Genomic DNA, 17,106 nt, shown 5'->3' with positions numbered 1-17,106 from the left:
TTCTGCTGGTGCTCTGAAATGCCAGACCGCTGCTCTAAAGTATTATTTGGGCCATTGAGGAGGGAGAGAGAACTAGAGTTCCTCAAAGCTTCTGTGATACAGCACCTTCAGTCACCTATTTGCTAAAGGTGGATAGGACACAGCAGATTCCCAGGCCAGCATTGGTCACACGTATGCCTCATTGGACTTTCTCTGCACTGGCTCCTTGCCCAGTTTTTGCTGCTTTCCCAAAAGCTTTACACAGACCTGACCCTTATGATAACATTGGCCATGCGCAGACTGTTCCATACATGGTTCCCCCAGCATCAGCTCTGCATGTGTTTTTTGAACAGGCTTTCCTGCATTCAGCTTCTCTGCTGCTCCCAGTTTGCCACTTCGACTTGCTTTTACCAACTTATTTCCTGGATTCAGGTTTTCCACAAGAGTATCTGATTCTGCTCCTTATTGACAAGGAGAAGGGGATGTTACCCATGTACAACCTGAAGGGTCATAGTGTTCATCTTAATAGTCATAAAAGATATGCAGATTTGAATATCAGTGTGAACACTAATCAGAGAGGGAGAGTGATGCATCTGTAAAAGAAAAATGCAGTCAAGTATCACTTTAAAGACTAACAAAATAGTTTATTAGGTGAGCTTTCATGGGCCAGACCCACTTCTTCAGACCATAGCCAGACCAGAACAGACTCTATTAATATTAATATTAAGTCTGTTCTGGTATGGCTATGGTCTGAAGAAGTGGGTCTGTCCCACAAAAGCTCACCTAATAAATTATTTTGTTAGTCTTTAAAGTACTACTTGACTGCTTTTTTGTTTTGATAGTATATAGACTAGCACAGCTTTCTCTCTGTTACTACCCATCTGTAAAAGGTGATTCTGCTGCTGTTGAGGAACTTAAATGATCAGGAGAAGAAGGTTTGTGTTGCTTGGTGAGGATCAGGTCATATAGGTCCAGGATTGTCTTAGTGGAGGAGTCTGATGGCTGCAAACAGAACATGGAGTACTATTTAAGTCCCATCATAAGCTGGAGCCTGGAGGCCTGATAGCTGAAGTATTTACAGAACTTGCCTAGCTGTTGGCACTCAGAGAACAGGATGCTTCAGGACGAAGCTTTGTGACTACAGACTGCTGAAGACGCAACTTTCAAAAGAGGCATGCAAATGAGGGAAGTCAGAAATGCAAATGAGGTTCATATTTACATATCTGGTTCCTCATTTGCATATTCTTCTTTTGAAAGAGCTTCTTTCAAAGAAAGAAAAGCAGTGTAGATGCAGCTGTTTTGAAAGTAAACCCCATAAAAAAGGGAAGAAGGGTCCTTTCAAAGATGAGGTATACTTTTGAAAGAGCTATGTCTACACTGCTTTTCTTCCTTCGAAAGAAGCTCTTTCAAAAGAAGAATATGCAAATGAGGCACCAGATATGTAAATCTGCACCTCATTTGCATTTTTGATTTCCCTTATTTGCATGTTCCTTTCGAAAGGCATGTAGACGCAGCCCTACAGAATATTTGTGTGATTCTTTAGAAGATTCCATATGTAAGTGTGTATGGGTGTTTCCATATATATATATATTTGTATTGTAGTCATTACAGCTCGAGCTCTAAACCATGACTTTAACTCGCTTGTGCTAGGCAGTGTGCACACACACATAATACAAGATAGTCTCTGCCTTGAAAACCTTAAGTTCTAAACTGACAAAGCAAACAAACATTGAAAAACAGGAAGCATTATTGTCCTTATTTTCCAGATAAGAAAGTGGATAGATTGTGACTTGCCCAAAGTTCATAGGAAATATATGACACAAGAGGCAATTGAACCTAAATTTCCTGAATCCCAAATCCAGTTCCTTAAACCACTAAAACATGGTTTGTCCTAAAATAGTCTCCACTGGATTTAAGGGCCTAATTTTAGTAAACATTAGTTTTAGATTTCATGCAGTTTCTGAAATTAGGCATGTATGTAATTTGTGACACAGGGACTGACCCCACAGAGTGGTGAGCAGCTTCAACTGCTATTGACTTCTTGGCATCTTGCAGGACTTGGTTCAAAACCTTATTGTTTTTGATGTAGATAATAGTTTAGAACTACAAATTACAACCCCAAACATATTTTCAGAAACATTTAATTTTCCTTATGATGAGTGGAGTTAATGTTCTGATTAATTTTGAAGAAATATGAAGCATTTTTCTTTTTAAAGAACTACCGCTAATGTCAAATAATCTATATTTTCCTCCCTTTAATTACGTATTGTATTTGTGCTAAGAAGATGATTTTTTTCAATTTTGTATAGTCGCATTTGAAATATAATTACCTATGACACAGAGTTCCCCAATTAACAGCAGTGTGTTTTTCATCTTACTGTAGGCTGGAGGAAGAAAAGAATATTTTGCCAGAATTGCAAGAAGATTTAAATGAGTTCATTTTATGGTTAGAGGAAGCAGACAGCATTGTTGGTATTCCTCTCGAACCGGGAAATGAACAACAGTTAAAAGACTCTTTTGAAAAAGTGAAGGTAATGTAAGTTCTTATATTTAAAGTCATCATAGTTTGTCACTTCTTCATAAACAAATTGAATTGTTTTTCTTAATCCAGAGTGATTTCTGTCAAACACTTATTGTTACACAATTTATTAGATAATTCAATATATCTCAGGTTCTGAGTTTTAAAAACTTGGGTGCCAGAATATGTCGTCTGCATTAAGATTAGCCTTGAAAACGTGATTGGAAAATATAGAATAAGGAAAATTCTTGCACCATTTGTACAACATGTTAACTATCTAATAGCTTTTTTGTTCCACAATTCTACAGTACTTTAAATTAGACTCATTTTCAGTTTAGTTGAAACTTTACTCTCTGTGCATTCTTTCCTTAGGCCTTTCAATTTCCAAAATGGTTTTCAGTATTTCGTAGCAGTTTTAGAGTTATATACTAGTACAACTGTGAACAGGTTAAAAATGTCACTTTGCTAGACTCTAGTTCTTCCTTGAGCAGCATATTTCTTATTGTTATGACTTATCAAATATCCTTTTCTCCGTTTGATATTTTCCCCCCAGCATTACAATAGTAAGCATTTCAGTGTTTTTTTAAAGCCTGTAATTATTGTTTGCAAACCAATGTGATATTCATAAACTCTGTCCAGTAGGAGTTGGCATTTTTGTGACCGGGCATTGTTAATAAATTATCCCTCAAACTATTGAATTATTGAAACTTTATAGCAAAAATGATCATTGATGAATACAGTAATTGGTATCTTTATTAGTACGTGGCTTCAATTAAAATTGCTCAGTGAAATAAATTGAGTGGAGCCACTAATATTTACAATTGCTATTGTGACTCATTTAGGATGATACTGATTTCTGGTAGTCACGTTCATGAGCTGATGCATTTGAATGGTGAGATTTCCTGTAGAAATATACTCTTCAAATCTGAGGGGTTTAAGCTATTTAATATACCTTAGTTTAATGAACTTTAATTATGGTATAAAATTTTAAAAAAATATGAACAGATCCTCGGCTTGTTAACTTGTAAACTGAACCTGCTCAAGACTTCTAACAAAACTCTTAGAAACCAAAACTCCTCGAAACCGAAATTCACTTGGTTTCTGGCCCCAGCTTGAAAAGATGTCCAAGGTTGCTGAAGATTTCTGTAATCTTTAAAAGGTCTTGGGCCCAGTTCTGATTGAAGTAGTGCAGACTTATAGATTTGTGTCAGAATGAAATGAAGCTTAAAGTTTGCTTGCTTTCAACAGGAAATAACATTAAACTCAGATGTTCTACAGAGTTTGTCTTAGTCTACTCATAGTTTTTATACAACTATAACAGTGTGAAAACAATACCATTAATGAGGTAGAGCCTGTTAGTGCAGCACTTAAGGGAATAAGCTATATGCCTGAAGGTATATAAGCTATATAAATTAGACCTTTATTCTGGTGTAACTCTGGACACATTAGATGTACTGCTGGTGCAGCTATAGAGCTACAAATATCACTACCGTAATTTAAAGTGGTACAAAACTATGTATAGTCTAGGCCTATAATTGGAATTCCTTTGACTCCCATGTTTGAAGAAAAGCCCCAAGGGCTAGAGGAGAGAGTGAAAACTGAACTCAAAAGAACATGTCCTCACTGACACTGCTGAGTAGCATAATTTGGTTTTTGAAAACTCTTTCAGATATGCACCAAATAGCTGGAATTCAGTCAATTTATAGTGCTGTAATTTTCCCAGCATGCATATGTGTGTTTAAGTATGAAAATTAGATGTTACAGATATATAATGAGGTTGTTTTAAAATGTAACTTGCCAGTGTGTATCAAAACCACAAACAAATGACCTTACAGAGACTCCCAGACAACAAGTATTTACATCAGTTTTAGAAACACAAAGTAATAAGTTCCTCTCCATCTCCTCAAGTGTAGTAAAGAGGGAAAAATAAAGGAGACATTAGTTACCTTTATTTAAATGTTTCAGAGATTCAAGGATTGCTGTAATGAAATGTCCATGTTCAGAGTTTATTTCCAAGCAAGTAAAAAGAAAAACAGTACAATTAGTTATGTCCAGAAAAGACATAATCATGTACTTTATCATTGTTTTATTATCCTCGAGAACATTTTCCTTTTGTGTCTAACTGGAATAAAAGGAAATCTTAAGAATAATCATAGTTTTAAAACAGACACTTTTAATCTTTCCTAACTAGTCTGTGTTTAGCATGAAATGGGACAGAGAAGAAAAATCTAGTGCTTGATATTCAGAACTTCAATTTAATTAAGAAATATCTCGTTACATTGCTGAACTCTTTTAGCAGCAAGGCATCTCTTTGTGGAGGACTGAAACAAGTCCCCCAAAGGCCGTTTTAAAATATGAAATAATACAAACCCCCCATGAGAGGAAGCTGATAATAAAAAAATAAATTTAAATGAAAGTACATGGGTACCCCCAGAGATTCCAGGTGTCAGTAGAAGATGTGAACACTAAATTCCATCATTGGACATAGCCAGATGTGCAGGCTTCCCGAACACTTCTGTAATTCTATTATCATATGTAGGTAATCAGTCACTGGTTGAGATCTGAATTAGTTAATAATCTATTGTGTCCTAATTCTGATCTTATACCAATGTAAAAAGAGCAAGTTGTAACTGCCTTTCAAATGCAGTTTTTTTGTTTCTTCCTGTCAATATTTGAAGTCAATCTCTTTAGTTTTAAAAACTAAACCATCCTCAACTGCAATTTTAAAACAAGTTTGATTGTAAAGCACCCTGAAGCTGTTCAAGTGGGAACAGTTTCATATATGCTCTTTATGTTTGCTGCAAGAGCTGGCAGTTTGCCTTTTCCAGATAATCTTCAGCTATTTTTTGTATATTTTTCAACGTAACTGTCTGGCACTTCTTCTAAAATGCTTCTACAGCCCTCTTAGTCCACAGAAGTTGCATTAATAAAATGTATCCTCTCTTTATTAGACATGTACAGTTGTCCTTTCTATGACCATAGAAAAGTAGCTCATTCTTGCTGATTCCTCAAATGCAGATGATCATACTGGTCGTATCTGTGGAGGATGCATGTAGGCCTAAATGATGATGAGTCAGAGGAAGAATTTTAAAGAGGATTTTCATATGTACCTGTGTTTAAGTTAGTCTTTCTAGACCCAGGAATACTTCCAGCTCACCTCCAGCCCTGTGAGTCAGTAATATCAGAAATGTGAAATCTAGAATCAAAGCAAAGACATTATTATATGGTGTAATAATAGACCATTGTTGCCCCAATCTGGGACAGAGGAAAAGAAGGGCTGGTCGGTCAGCCCGCCCTCTCTCTTTTCCCTTGGATGGCTCTGGGGTGGGGGTCTGGGCAGCCCACCTGCCTGCCTCTTCCCAGGGCTAGCCCAAAGTGGGTAAGTGAGAGCTGCACACCCTGTCTGCCAGCCTCTCCCCAGGTGGCAGGGGTCAAATGCCCCACTGGTCAGCTGCTCCCTGGGGTGGGTGCACTGCAGCTGCCAGCTTCTCTCAGGGCCAGCCTGGGCCAGGCAGGCCACTTGATGGTGTTCCTGTGACCAGCCCAGGGCCACGGGGTGGCCAGCAGTTGCTCCCCAGTCAAGCTGGGTGGGGGCCAGGTTAACAGCCACTGGATGATCACTGGGGTGCTTGCTGCCCTCCTGTGGTCATGCATGAGTATAACTGTCCCAGATGCTTTCTGCCCCCCCCCCGGGGTCATGGGTGAGTATACCTATTCCTGTGCTCACATCCCTCCCTTTCCATTTCATATGAAACAGTCATATTCAATGCACATCTCATTATCTTGGCATACCCAAACCCTGACCTTGCTTTAAGTTATGATAAGAGGAATCTGCATACCAAATTTGGTGGACCTAGCTCTAACCATTTAAGAGGAGTTCCTGAGCAAATGGACTCATGGACAGACAGACAGACAGAGTCACATTTCTAATACTTATACATACAGAGCATTAAATGCCCCTGATACTTTAAACAAAAACAACCCTTGTCCCTGGGCACTTATAATCTAATGCTATGTCTACACATGCTTTCCTCTTCCGAAAGAGGAATGCAAATGAGGGAAAACAAAATGCAATTGAGGCACTGATTTACATATCTTGTGCTTCATTTGCATAATCTCTTTTCGGAAGAGATTCTTTCAAAAGAAAGAAAGCAGTGTAGATGGTGCTTTTCTGAAAATAAACGCCATCTTTGAAAAAAAAACATTCTTCCTGTTTTGTTTCAGGAAGAAGTGTTCTTTTGAAGATGGGGTTTATTTTCTGAAGAGCCTTGTCTACACTATGTTCTTGCAAATGAAAGAATCTTTTCTGAAAAGAGATTTTGCAAATGAAGTGCAAGGCATGTAAATCAGTGCCTCATTTGCACTTTTGATTTCCCTCATTTGCATTCCTCTTCCTTAAATGAAGTGCTACCTCTTTTAGAAAAGGTTTTGGGTTTTTTTTGTTTGTTTTGTTTCTTTTGTTTTTGTTTTGTTTTGTTTTACTGTGTAGCTCCTCTGAGCTTTCATACACACATGTAGCTCTTTGAAGGCCTGAGACCCAAATATACTGATGTCAGTGGCAGGAAGATGCATTCTGGATAGCAGGCAGGAGTGTAGGGAAAGGACATGTATGGATGAAGACTCTTCTCAGTAGGTATTAATGTAGGAAGGGGAGACATATGTTAATATGGGAGGGAGCCTTTCCCTCCAAAAGAATGGATGGTACAAAGTCAAACCTACTGGTTAAGATACTTTTCCTTAATAACTCAGCCTTTAAAGCTCTTCAGTGAGCCCCCTCTGACCCTTTTCAAGTCATCTAAGGAAAGTTACCTAACCCCAGTGTTAGAGGACTTACTTCAGACTTTCTTGTGGTCCATCTCGGACCGTGAAAAAAATTTTACAAATGGTGGCTGCAGAAGCTTTACTTTCTATTATAACTGGTTACTTAATATCTGAAAGCTATATTGATGCTATAAATGAACAGTAATTGCATACAAGATGGGGAATGGACAGACTCAGATTATGGAGACACAAACACAATTGGGAGGACACTCATAATTATTACCAGTATCCCTCTGATTTACAGTGTTTATGAGTATGTTATGAACATTATTACTCATGGGGTTGGACAAGAGTGCTTAATACTGCACAGAACATGGCAGAGACATGGAACCTCATCCAACACAATTAATAAAGCACTGTGTAACCAAAAGGAAAAAAATTAATGACATAGCAAAAATGATTTTTTTCAAAATTTTACCCTGAGAAGCTTGTTTTACCCTCCATTTTGGTCTCCTCAGACAGCCAGTCTTTCCCCCACTATGTCGCCCTAATATGGTCAGCATTTGCTGTTTTTTTCTGGGATTTTTTAACTCACTCAGCTGTGGCTACTTTGTGCTGAATTGAGTCCTAAGCCTGGTCTCTGCAGCTGATAAACTAATCAATAGAGCTGAAGATGAGGGAGTTGAAAATTCTACCACAGTTCATTTTAAATGTTGTATTTGTCTGTTCCAGTTAAGAGTGGAAGAGCTGCCTTCACACAAGGGGATATTGAAACGATTAACTGAAACTGGAGGAATAGCACTTGGAAGTATATCACTGAACCCAGAAGAAAAACATAAGCTTGAAAATAGGCTCAAGGAAGCTAACCATCGTTGGATAAAGGTTAGAGATATCAGCAATGATATGGCATATAAATAATTTGTTAGAAGTTCTTATGCATTCTGTGGTGTGTACGTGATTTCTACAAAGGAAAGTGAGGCGTAATTTGTATCTGTTGTAGAATAATAAGTAAAAAAGACTTATACAAGAACTGCATCTGTGATCCTGGGGGACAAGGTCAAGATTCTTCTTCTTTTTTTTTTTTAAACAGATGCATAAAGTTAGTTTTCTGCAGCTGTGTGTAGGTATTTAAATAAGAAGTCTCTGTTCCAAAGGGCTGAGCCGAACAGAAGGCTTTGTTCTCCCATCCTGACTTTTCTCTGGCTGCTACTGCTTCTCTGAGGTGACACTAGCTTCAGTAGCATTTATGGCACTGCTCCTTTGGGGTACTATCCAATGGGTGTGTACATTTGTGGAACAACTGGCCACACCCGCTACTTTTTCCTCACCAAATCCTTAACTGCATACTGGAAGCCTATGTGGCACTGGGCCCTGCATCATGCAGGAGTTTCATACTTCCTTGTATCTTGTCCTCTGTGCAGCAGCATTGTATTTACTCTACAATCTTCAATTTTTGTGTCAGTGGAGAGCTGGGGAAAGGTTTTGCTGATTTGTATTTTGAGATGTGTATTGCTGTGCTGAAAAGCATGAGAATGAGTCACAGATTAAAGAAAAAAACTATGAGAATTCAAACTACCCATCCTTCAGGCTAAATGAGGTAGCAATTAAATACACTTCATTTATTAATGGGAGACACACACAGAAGTCATCACAGGGCAGCATGGCAAGGCCTGAGTAGAAAGCGAATCATGTGGGCCAAAGAGCTTTCATGACCACCAACTGCATACCCGGTATCTAAGGCATTGATTTGGCTGCAAAATCATGCATGGGTTAAAACAACTTGAAAGCAGAGAGAAGTCCAGCAGGCAGTGGGAGAAGCAGTAGCATATGCTTCTCTGAGGAAGCCAAGAAAAGAGCTTCATTTGAGTAGAGTCTTTACTGAGATGTTAGACTTGATGTTCTGAAAAAGAAAATGTTCCTTGTTTGTTTCTGCTGTATTCAGGGTTCTATCCATGGTACTCACAAGGCCCCAACATTATGGTAGCTGAATGCCTCATGGTGTTATATGTGTATTTGACCTTACTCTGATGTAGGGAAGTTTTGTGATCCATTTCATAACAGGGGAACTGAGTCAAAAAGAGGGTAATGATTGTCCAAGTTCCTGCAAGAAGTGAGAGAGCAGGGGCATGAACCTTGGTTTTCTGTGCAAGAGGCTAATGTCTTAACCATTGCATCCTGCATTCTCTGAGCAGGCTGTTGTGTACATTCTTTGTAAATAACCACAATTCTACCAAAGACATTTCTGATTCATATAATCAATTTCTCCTCTGAACATAACTTTTCAACGCCTTGAATATTGGCTGATTGTTCATGTTAAAAGAAACAGTATTGCCCAAAATTTGCAAACATACATATGGGCACATAAATCAATATTTATGCACCTACACAAAAACGTCTTTTTTCCATAAATGAGTGGAATCTCAGATATCACTCTTACATCTGTTGTAAATGAATCAGGTGACTTCTAATTGCATGAGTAAATAAGGATTTACATGCCCAACTTTAAACACCAATGCTTGAACATTTTACCCATAGTTTAAAAGGAAATAATTTGTTTCTTTTTTTTTTTAAAAAAGAAAAATATGTTCTTGGTGGTGGTGGTTCTTTTTGCAAGATATGGTACAAGAGCATGCATCCATCTATGCTAATGAGATTTCTGTGCATCTGATGACTGTGTGGCACAGCTATGAATGGAGAGGTTTGTGTACTAGGAGGTGGCACAGCCATGAATGGAGAGATTTGTGTACTCGGAGGCATACCTAACAAGTGTGCCCTGCCTCGGATTGTAATTGATTGGCTGTATTTTCTATTCAAGTGAGACTTGTGCATGCATCAACAGTCAGGAGTGGGAAAATATTATGACAAAATCAGTAAAATTTAAATTTTGGATGAAGACACATTACAGCAACCTGACTAGCACCCTGCAATTCTAGATGACCCATATTCTAAGTGGACCTCCTGTGTCTGAATCCATCATCTGCAACCATTGTGATCCCTAACTAAAGCGGGCATGAATTAAATACAACTGTTGGTACTATTTGAACAGATTAAATATATCCTCAGACACGATTTGGACTTAGAATACAGGCTGATGGAGTGATCCAGGATGATGGGGTGTGGCTAAGCCATATTGTATTTACAGGACAGGGAATGTAAGGGTCATAAGCCAGTGTATCAACATGACTTTGTATAACAGTGTGTCTAGTACAAATCTGACAACTGTTATTTAATTTTTTTTCCCACATTTCAGTACTCTTTCTGAATTCCCAAGGCTGTTGAGAGTGGAGAAGGGGAGAGAAGTAGCTCTTGGAAAATGACCTAAGACCACACTACAGTCTTTGGCTTATAATAATAACATGATTGTACATAACCTGAAAATCACTCTAATTCCTATATTAACAAGTATGGTGGCTGGAATATATTTGGTTCCAGGACAGCTTCTGTTGCCATTTCATGTGCAGACAGCTACATATAGGTTCATACCCACACATTTAACTTTTAGTGTTAAAAGAGGTCAAAAATCACAAAGTTAAACGTCAGGTGAAATGACTTATTTTCACTTGCTTATACACTGAAGTGTGCAGACTGGCAAATTTCACATGATTTGTATGCAGGCTGTAAGAGGAAACAGAATCTCAGAACCTGATTTAACAAATCTGATTTAAGTTTCAAATTTGTGATGAAAGTTCAGTTCAGACGAGTGCAGTTTCAGATATCTCTGTGAATGCACCTTTAAGCTCTACTGGTTGTATCTTGAGAGGCAGGATAAATAAAAGGAAAGTATTTGACCCTTCTTGAGTAGTTAAAGTGCAATTGACACTTGTATGTGCCTTGAAGAACGTGGGAGTGTTAAAGTGAAGCAATCTATTTTTCCTCCATTCTTTTGTAGTAAAAAAGGAGCATAAATTCCTGACTTTCACATGGTATTTACAGCTTGTGACTTCAGGCTCAATTTTCTGGGGGTAGCACAGGTAAAGTGAGAATAAGTCTTTGTTTTTAATGGAGAATAAGTATCTCAGTTGCTTCCATTGCATCAAACCCACATTCCCAGTATGTTCATGAACTTGCAGAAGGATTGAGAATCATGAGAAAGAAGTGGATGATTCAGAGGCAATGCCATGCCCACACTGCCCCCTCAACTTTTCATTTGTACAAAAAGCTACAAAAGTCTGTGGAGACACTAGGTGACAGAACCAATGTGGAGGCATGGGACTTCAGCAAGAATGTCCATGACCCATGTCATAGGTCTCCTGCCATGTGCAGGGTCTGTGGCATGAGTCCTGAAGCCTATTCCTTTGAGAAACCTAACTTCCTTTCTTTGCTGACATAACTATGTGACACAGTCTGTGTCTACACTAGGAGCTAACTTTGAAGTTAACTTCGAAGTTTCTACACATATTTACCCTTACTTTGAAGTTAACTTTGAAGTAGGGAGTCCAACTTCAAAGTCATTACTCCATATCCGGGAATGGAGTAGTGTCCTGTTTTGAAGTTTACCTTTGAAGTAGGGTGTGTGTAGATGCTGAACTTTGAAGTTGCTTACTTCAAAGTAAGCAACTTTGAAGTTCTTTTTGTAGTGTGGACAGAGCCATTGACTATGTCTACACTAGATGATAAAGTCAATTTCAAGACAGGTAGCTCAAATTTACAATGTCACTGTGAATGCCACTAGGTCAATTTTAGAGAGCACTATGGTCAATATTATTACACGAACCATGCAAGTCAGCATAGTGCCAAGTTTGAATTTAAAAGGTCAGTTAATGCTAGTGTGGAATCAGCTTTTATTTAAGTCAACTTTATTGGCCTCCAGAGGCATATCGTATGTATTCCACAATGCCCCGCCTTTGTCTGCTCTGGCCTCTTCTGTCTCCACTGCTCTCCCAGTGCACAGGAAGTAGACAACAGGAAGCCCGCAAATTTGAATTCATCACCAGGAAGTCCAGGAAAATTGAGGTGGGCACCTGGGCCCATTTTGAATTCATTTCTTTATGATCAGCACAGCTATCACATTGAGCCATGAAAAAATTGCCCCAGCATGCATGGTGGTTTCTTCCCTGCACAGAATATAGCAGGAGAGGTGGAGATTTTTTTTAGCAATGGTGCCAGCCCCCACCACACCACACCATGTGGCAGCTAGGCTGTGGGGGGTCATGCCTGTATGAGAGGTTGAGAAACTTCTTTTCTGTTGTTCACATTTGTACAGGGGCAGCCGCCATCCCCACAGATGCATGCAGTTGAGGGGCCTATCCCAATCCCAACCACATCACATGGCTAGCCCCCAACTCCATGAAATCACATGCCTGCAGTGCAGTGTGGACCATACTGCCGGAAAACACCATATCCTGGTGGTAAAGGCTCAAAAGGTGGGAAAGATTTTTGGGAGCTGGCTGTCACTGGAGGAAGTGTTCCCTGAATGGCAAAGATTTTGGGGGCTCCCTGTCACCAGGGGGAAGTTTCCTCTCCCCATGGAAAATATTTGATTTTTGAGGGCTGGCCATCGCCAGGGAGGAAGTTTCTCCCCCATAGCAAAGATTTGATTTTGGGGGACTGGCTGTCACTGGGGGGAAAGCAGGGAGACTGGATGACCCCTCATAGGCAACACAAACTGGGGAGCTTGGTCTTTGCTGTGTTTTCAGTGGGGCAGAATATGAGAGGGAAATGGCAGAAAGCCCCTGAAGAGACCATGTCAACTGGCCCTTCATCTACATCCCTTCCCTCAACATATGTGGTGGCGTGGGGGCCCCTACACTAAATGATATTTGGATTGTCCCCTCCCCCCACCAGAGTAGGCCCCTGAAGGGACTGTGTCAAATGGCCCTTCATCCACATCCCCCACCCCTCAATGTATGTGCAGGCAGGGTGGATATAACAAGCTGTAATCTGTTTCCATAATAATTTCAGAGATAATATTTCATCTGCTTTTTGTAAAATCTTCAGTTAATCTGGTGATCTGTGGTTTCAAAGCGGGGGGTGGGGCAGGTAACTGAGGGACCAGTTAATACCGCACAGTCACCTGGGTGATCCCTGGGTACACAGTCATCCTGGCATGTGAGTATGGCAGTTCCCAGCCCAGCACACTAGTTGGCTGATCAGGCAAAAGTCGTACCTAAAGAGAATAACGTGAAGGTATTCCTTCAATGGGGGAAAAGCAGCTAAGCAACCCATTTACATAGTTCAATCACCTTCTGAAACCAGTGTATTTGGTTTCTTTTGCCTAGGATTCTCTGCTTTTCCTTCTTTCCTTCTGAAAAAAAGTCTGTCTGCTTTCTACAGGAGGGGAATGAGGACAATGCAGTGTGGGAAGATGACATCACATACCCACAACCACTTGGGGGCATTTTTCCCATGCTGCACCAGTGAAAAAACCCAGAATGCTATGGGGCTGAGGGAACTGTGGGATAGATTTCCACAAAGCACTGCTGCAACAATCAGTGTTTGGTGATTTAGTGTGGCAGCACTAATTCGACTTTGTGGGGACTTTGTGGAGAGGTGAGGGTACTCAGATTCAAACTTATAAAACCGAGCATTGCAAAATTGAATTTAATAAAATGGAATATATCTCATAGAGTAGACATAGCTTAAGGCAAGAAGGGACCATTATGATCATCTTGTCTGATGTCCTGCATATCACATGCCATATAACCTTATCCATTTACCCTGTGCGAGGACCATAACTTCTTGATGAATTACCAAATTTCATCAACCTTGAATTCTTTGTAACTTGAGGTCTTTAAATTATCCTTTACTCTAATTTAATCGAGTAAGTGACCAGTGCCCCATTTTTTCAGAGGAAGGGAAAACAGAACAAAAACAAAGACAAAAAACAGGGACTCTGACAAATTCCTTCTCAGACCTAAATGTGGTGAGCATTAAGACCTGAACATTTTGGTGAGACTCACCAATGGGACTCTTGGATAAGAATTCACTATAGAAATGCAGTTGTAGATGGATTTTCTGTCATTGTAAGCAATCTCATAGCATGTCCTCTATTAACTATAGCACACTCTTAAATTAAGGTCATTTTTTTTCTTCCTCTAATCCTCAAGGAAGGTCACTCCAGAACTTCACTCCTTTGATTCACTTTTATTGAATTTCAAACCTGGACTTGTTGATGATCAGTTTATATCCATTGGTTCTTGAGCAGATATTGGCCCTCACCTTTAATAACTTCCCTCCCTCACTGGTGTTTATCCATAAGATGTATTTATAGAGAATAATCGTCTCTCTCCTCAGCCTACATTATATTAAGCTAAATAAGGCTTAAATAAATTAAGCTAAATATTAAGCTAAATAAGAATAACTCCTTATTCTCTTTTTGTATTTGAGTTCTGAAAGAACTCAAATGTGAAATTGCGGAGTTATTAACAGTGGTTTGTAACCTATCCTTTAAATCCACTTTGGTACCAAATGACTGGAAGACGGCCAATATAACACCAATATTTAAAAAAGGCTCTAGAGGAGATCCTGGCAATTATAGACCGATAAGTTTAACATCAGTACCAGGCAAATTAGTAGAAACACTAGTAAAGAGTAAAATTGCAAGGCACATAGAAGAGCACGAATTGTTGGGCAAAAGTCAGCATGGTTTCTGCAGAGGGAAGTCGTGTCTAACCAATCTATTTGAATTCTTTGAAGGGGTTAATAAACATGCGGACAAGGGGCACCCAGTAGACATAATATACCTAGATTTCCAGAAAGCCTTTGACACGGTCCCACACCAAAGGCTTTTATGTAAATTAGGTGGTCATGGGATAGGAGGAAAGGTCCTTTCATGGATCGGGAATTGGTTAAAAGACAGAAAACAAAGGGTGGGAATAAATGGTAAATTTTCACAATGGAGGAGGGTAACTAGTGGTGTTCCCCAGGGGTCAGTCCTGGGACCGATCCTGTTCAACTTGTTCATCAATGATCTAGAAAATGAGGTAAGCAGTGAGGTGGCAAAGTTTGCAGATGACACCAAGTTGTTCAGGACAGTCAAAAGCAAAAGGGATTGTGAAGAACTACAAAAAGATCTCAGCAAACTGAGTGATTGGGCAGCAAAATGGCAAATGAAATTTAATGTGGGTAAGTGTAAGGTAATGCATGTTGGAAAAAATAACCCAAATTACACGTACTACATGATGGGGTCAAATTTAGCTACGACAGATCAGGAAAGGGATCTTGGAGTTATAGTGGATAGTTCTCTGAAGACATCCACGCAGTGTGCAGCGGCAGTTAGTAAGGCAAATAGGATGTTAGGAATTATTAAAAAAGGGATCGATAATAAGACAAAAGATATCATACTTCCCCTATATAAAACTATGGTACGCCCACATCTTGAGTACTGCGTGCAGATGTGGTCTCCTCACCTCAAAAAAGATATATTGGCATTAGAAAAGGTTCAGAAAAGGGCGACTAAGATGATTAGGGGCTTGGAAAGGGTCCCATATGGGGAGAGGCTAGAGAGACTGGGACTTTTCAGTCTAGAAAAGAGGAGACTGAGGGGCGATATGATAGAGGTATATAAAATCATGAATGGTGTGGAGAAAGTGAATATAGAAAAATTATTTACCTTTTCCCATAATACAAGAACTAGGGGACACCAAATGAAATTGATGGGTAGTAGGTTCAAAACTAATAAAAGGAAATTTTTCTTCACACAGCGCACAGTCAGCCTGTGGAACTCCTTGCCCGAGGAGGCTGTGAAGGCCAGGACTCTATTAGGGTTTAAAAAAGAGCTTGATAAATTTTTGCAGGTTAGGTCCATAAATGGCTATTAGCCAGGGATAAAGTATGGTGCCCTAGCCTTCATAACAAGGGCAGGAGATGGATGGCAGGAGATAAATCACTTGATCATTGTCTTCTGTTCTCCTTCTCTGGGGCACCTGGCATTGGCCACCGTCGGCAGATGGGATGCTGGGCTCGATGGACCTTTGGTCTGACCCACTATGGCCATTCTTATGTTCTTATGTTCTTATGTTTTGTAATGTATGTCTATAACTCTGACCTCCTTGTAGCCCTTCTCTGCATGTGTTACTGTTTGAAGTAATCTTGTTTAAACTTGTGAACGTGGAATTGCACACAGTATTCTAGATGAGGTTCATCAGTACCTGGTATAATGGCAATAATTCTTACCCATGTCTATGAGAATTACCTTGTTTTTTTGCAGCCACAATCACATTGGCAGCCGATATGTGTCCTTTGATAAACGTGCCTCCCCCCAGGTCTTTCTTGTCCTTTGTTGCTTCCTACTGTGATATATTCCCAATGGCTATGTCTACACTGGGATATTACATCGAAATAGCTTATTTCAATGTAGCAAAATCGAAATAAGCTATTTTGATGAGTAGCATCCACACATCCTCCAGGGCTGGTGCCATCGATGTTCAACGTCGACGTAGGACAGCACTACATTGAAATAGGTGATGCAGGGGAGCGTCTACACACAAAAACAGCCCCAGTTGAAATAAGGGTGCCAGGAAAGGCTACGGACAGGGTCACAGGGCAGACTAGCACTTCTGGGGCAACAGCAAGCCGCTCCCTTAAAGGGCACCTCCCAGGCAGACTCAGCGTGCACAGCACGAGGTCTGCAGATCCCACAAGCACTCGCACCCCATGCAAGCAGCATGGACCCCCAGCAGCAGCAGCAGACAGAGATCCACACACCTGCCCCTGGAGCAGTGGCCGCACGGCTCGGTGCCATGGAGGAGGCAGATCAGCATCTTCTATTAGAAGAAGATGAGCTGTCCTCGGGGGATGAAGAAGCCGCCACAGACCATGCAGGCCTCCCAGCCTCCCCGCACCAGACACGTTGCTGGGTATGGAGGTACCCCACTAGCACAGACTGGTGGGAGCAGCTGGTGCTTGGG

At 40.2% G+C, this 17,106-nt stretch overlaps 1 protein-coding gene across 11 annotated transcripts in view; it reads left to right on the top strand.

Annotated features, from left to right (window-relative positions):
- Positions 1–17,106, top strand: part of DMD (dystrophin) — a 2,199,436-nt gene that overhangs the window by 1,434,449 nt on the left and 747,881 nt on the right. For all 11 annotated transcript variants that reach the window (XM_074994601.1, XM_074994607.1, XM_074994584.1 and 8 more), the window contains 2 exons: positions 2,363–2,510; positions 7,991–8,140. In XM_074994601.1, the coding sequence (XP_074850702.1) occupies positions 2,363–2,510; positions 7,991–8,140 (298 nt within the window). The remainder of the gene's footprint in view (positions 1–2,362; positions 2,511–7,990; positions 8,141–17,106) is intronic.

This window comes from Carettochelys insculpta, chromosome 1, assembly GCF_033958435.1.
Source record: "Carettochelys insculpta isolate YL-2023 chromosome 1, ASM3395843v1, whole genome shotgun sequence".
Taxonomy (NCBI): Eukaryota; Metazoa; Chordata; order Testudines; family Carettochelyidae; genus Carettochelys; species Carettochelys insculpta.
This window is presented reverse-complemented; position numbering and strand designations above follow the sequence as displayed.